We start from the raw sequence: 4199 nt of genomic DNA on the forward strand, positions 1-4199 counted from the left end.
TTTGATTTTTTTCTCCCCCTCCCTCTTTTCTCTTTTTTTTTTTTTTTTTTTTTTTTTTTTTTAATGCAATCCCAGTTGCCATTTGGATTGAGACTCCTCTGTTGAGTTAACCTTGTATGATTGCGGGGGAAAGGGGAATGTACGGTAGGGAAGGGAAGAAATCGCCTCCTCTAAGTCTCATCTGCTGAGTGAACCATGGGTGGGGGTAGAAGCATCTCGGCTTGATCCTCCAGTGTTTTTGTTCGTAAGGAGGGACAGCCTCTCCTGAGCATCCTCTGAATTAATATTATCTCGGATGGAGAAGGATCGTTTTCGAGAGACTCCTCCGCTCAGTTAATGGAGAAAAGGCTGCATTTCTGTTATCTGGTTAAATACAGCCATACGGGGAAGGGATTTTAAAAGTAAGTTCGCAAGGCCAGGAAGCTCCCTCTTCCTCCTGGGTAGGCAGGGGAAGGAAGGTAACTTCCTCAGCCTCTTAGAGCGAATTCACTGCTTCATGGGAGTCGGAAGAGAGATCTGATTGGAGTGCGAGATGGCAGAGGGAACTTCTTTCCTTCTGATTCTAGAGAAATAAGAGATCTCAGTTAATGCTCTGGTGATTTCTGCGAGATTTTAAAAAACAGAGGACTCGTGGAATCTGTCATAGGAGCGTTTTCCTCTCCTCTAACAAGCAGTGACAGTCTAATTACTGGAGCTACGAGCAGCTGTCGAGTTAGCCGGAGCAACAGAGGAGCTACATGTGTTCTACCCGGCCGCCGGCACTGAGCTCTCGCAGCAGGCTGAGGCAGCCGTACCGCCGCAGTGTCCCTCAGAGAGCTCCCGATAGGAAACAGGAGCAGTTTGTTTCCTTGCGAGCGCTCCCGCGAACGCTGGCTGTGGGTTCACGCGTCGCGCACCGTCAGCGCGGGGCGGGGTGACAATGAACTCGTACGGGAGCCCTGAAACTGCTGCAGCCCCGGGTCTACCCTGGGGGGGGGGCTCCGCTGGCCCTGGCAGAGTTGGAATTCGGTAGAACACCTTGGCACGGGTTTGCTGCTCTTCCTGTCCTCTCAAGTTCCTTCCACCATATTTATTATTTTTAATGACATTCTACTTCCCATTTGGATTCAAACTCCTCTGCTGAGTTGAGCTTGTGTGGAAGAGGGAGGGAAGGGGAGGAATACTGAGTCTCCTCTGGTGAGTGTAATAAAGCAGATGTCCCTGCTGGCAGCAGCAGCCTCCTCCAGGAAAGCTGTATAAGGGGGGCCCTTTCAGGGACCGCACTCGCCTCCCACTTCGAGTCGCTCGCAACTGCTTAGCGGGAGATTTATTTATTTATTTATATTTATTTAAAACCTCAACTGGTGCCCCTCGCAGTGGTCTGATCGGTGAGCCTATCTGGATGCCCTCAGGCAGCAACAGTTTTACGCAAGCAGTTTAAACAGCTTCCTAAAACGCCGCACTAGGCTGGAGCCCTCACAGTGGGAGATGGATGGGTACTGCTGGTCGAAGACTTCGGTCAGCCGTGTTCCCTCACCTCCTGCCGCCGTCCCCGCTGTGCCCTGGCTGCGGGGGACCCCAGGCTGCCTCCAGCAACAAAGAGCCTTGTCCCCGCGCGGGGACTCGGGCTCGGCGCAGGGCTCCCGGCTCTGCCAGCTCAAGGGCTCCTGGGGAAAAAGCATCCACGCGTGGGGGCGGGGGGGAGAAACAGATGACTTTATTTTCTTCAAAGGTGATTCGCAGTTTGTTCATCTCTTAATAACTCGAGCTCCTGAGCTCGAATTTCACGGTTGAGAGGACGAGTCCGTGCTGTGTGTCGGGCTGGCTGGAGATGTGCGAATCCCCTTCTCTCCTCCCAAGCCTGGAACTCGTGCCTCTCCCGGGCACCACCCCCAGCCGTGCTCTCTGGGGAGGTGCTTCACACGCCGCACGGCGCGGCCGGGGCCGAACATCGCCTCTGCAGCGCTGCGGACCGGCGAGGGTTTAGAACTCCGAAGAGTAACAAACTCTTCCTCCAGGTCATGTAGCAGACATGCACTGTACACTGCTGTTTATTACAGTACACTCTGTTGACAGCCCATCACAAACACGACATGTTTAAAATAGAGAAAATAATTGCAGAAAAATCCATTTCTAAAAATTACGCAGGTGTTAATTCTTCCAGAAATTTGTCACCTGCAAACAAATCTTTAAAAAGAAAAAGTGTTGTGCTCTGCTGCTATGAAAATATTAATGCTAATTATCAATATCAGGGCTAAACTCTATATTCAGTTCAAATGCAAAAAGCAAGCACCCTTTATCATTAATTTAAAATACTTGGCGACACCCCTATTTTTAAATTTGATATCAGTAAATCTAGAAAATGTGCAAACTTTATCAGACTGCAATGTTTCAACTAAACACAAGTTTTAATTGCATTGAGAAAGCCACTAAGCGTATTCACGTTAAAAATAAAGTCACTGAGATTTGGGTGATTAGGTGATCTCCTTTCATTTCTAGTCTGTACCAGACTCCGGCTATCCATCATAGCAGACCAGAAGGGAAGGCAAATAATCTTTGGTACTATTAGTTTTGGAGAAAGTTTAATCTTTCCTATCCTTCATACTAATATAACCTGTTTCCTGAAAGCATTTTTAGTAATTATTAATGCTATAAGGGTACACGAACAAGATAATTATTTTTTTAATAACATGTAACAGATATTCATAAAATCATTACTGTTCCATTTTGGCAAAAGGGTCATTTATGTGTTGCTTTTGATTACTCTCTTTAGTAAAAAATTCATCTGGGAAACTCACCCATTCACTTGTGTTACTAGTGAACAAGCCTATCTTAATTCTGGCACACCTGGCATTCAGCTACTGTAATAATTTTACAAGAATCTGTATTAAGAGGTTCACTATCATAAGTTAAATCTGGGAATTATATAATATAGATGAAAAATGAGGGCCTACTTCTCTTCCTGTTTACTTCAGGGAGAACATAATCATATCACTGGATATTGTAAAAAAAAATCCTAGCATTACACCAATTTTTGCCAGTCAGATTAAGGCATTAATCCTGCAAGTCTACATTCATAAATATAATCACAACTTCAGGCCTATTCAGGCAAAGATTAATTGGGGAAGAAAAAAAATATTTGACACCACTCTCAAAGTTAATAGTGAAGCCTAACAAACAATAATGTGAATTACAGTACTGGGTGACTTAGTTTCATTTTGCCTTGTCAAAAGACAACTAAAAATGTGCTTATCTGACAAACAATTTCAGTCATGAGTTCTTGTTACAAGAAGTCTTAATTCTTAAACTCTTATCATATCTATTGAATAAAAAAAATGTATAAATGTATGCAAAAACAGTGAACCATTGAATTCTCATACATTAAGACTGTACTTTAAAGTGGGAATTGAGATGCCGAAGAAAATCTTCCTTAGATGTTAGAGATGGTGGGAAAACTTCTCGACAGAATTCACATATTCCACACTGATTCAGTTCAGAGTCTGCATATGCTTGTGCCAGCAAATCATTGTCTCGAGGCTGCCAAATGAGCTAAAAGAAACAGAAAATTATTATTGCTGAGGTTTACAATGTGGTTTACATTATGCTGTAGTTTATATTTATATTGAAGAAAAATACCTGCCTCTTTAAATTAGGATTCGTTTACACCTGTCTGGCCAGAGACATTAACTAGAGAGTTCTCATTTAAGAAAAGCAAGATAGGACTTTGTTTTTTTTGAAAGTTCTATAAACACACTATCCTTGCAAATATTTAAAAATACCTTGGTATCTATTAACAATAAATACTGCTATGAGCAGAAGTCTGTAATATCAGTCTGGTACATACTAAAGCTTTTCTTTAACTTTTCATTTCAGTATTTTACTGTAGAAGTCGTACACAATAGCCATTTAGGAGAAATGAGAAAATACATTTTTACCTTAGAATAAAGTGTTTCTTGTACAGAGTTAATATGACTCATATTTTATTTCCATTCTTATTGACATATAAGTAGTTTTCGTAGTTTTCAGTTTACTTCAAAAATTACTACATCACTGTCATGGCTTAAGGTACTTATTTGCTCTGGCTGCCTCTTAGTATAAACATGTCACAAATAATCTTGTTTGGGATTTCTTCTGCCATGACAGCATCAAACTCACTGGGACCATCTGAATATCTATCCATGCATTCAGGCAATTCCGTAAACTATGTTGTATTTGGTTCA

The 4199-nt window shown here is 42.7% G+C and overlaps 1 protein-coding gene across 3 annotated transcripts in view; it reads right to left on the reverse strand.

The window, feature by feature from the left end:
• Positions 1-1294: 1294 nt before the first annotated feature.
• Positions 1295-4199, reverse strand: part of TANK (TRAF family member associated NFKB activator) — a 32763-nt gene continuing 29858 nt past the window's right edge. For all 3 annotated transcript variants that reach the window (XM_017726612.1, XM_008644763.2, XM_017726606.1), the window contains one exon: positions 1295-3528. In XM_017726612.1, coding sequence (XP_017582101.1) covers positions 3361-3528 — 168 coding nt within the window. In that variant the 3' untranslated portion in view covers positions 1295-3360. The remainder of the gene's footprint in view (positions 3529-4199) is intronic.

This window comes from Corvus brachyrhynchos, unplaced genomic scaffold (genome assembly GCF_000691975.1).
Source record: "Corvus brachyrhynchos isolate BGI_N302 unplaced genomic scaffold, ASM69197v1 scaffold490, whole genome shotgun sequence".
Taxonomy (NCBI): Eukaryota; Metazoa; Chordata; class Aves; order Passeriformes; family Corvidae; genus Corvus; species Corvus brachyrhynchos.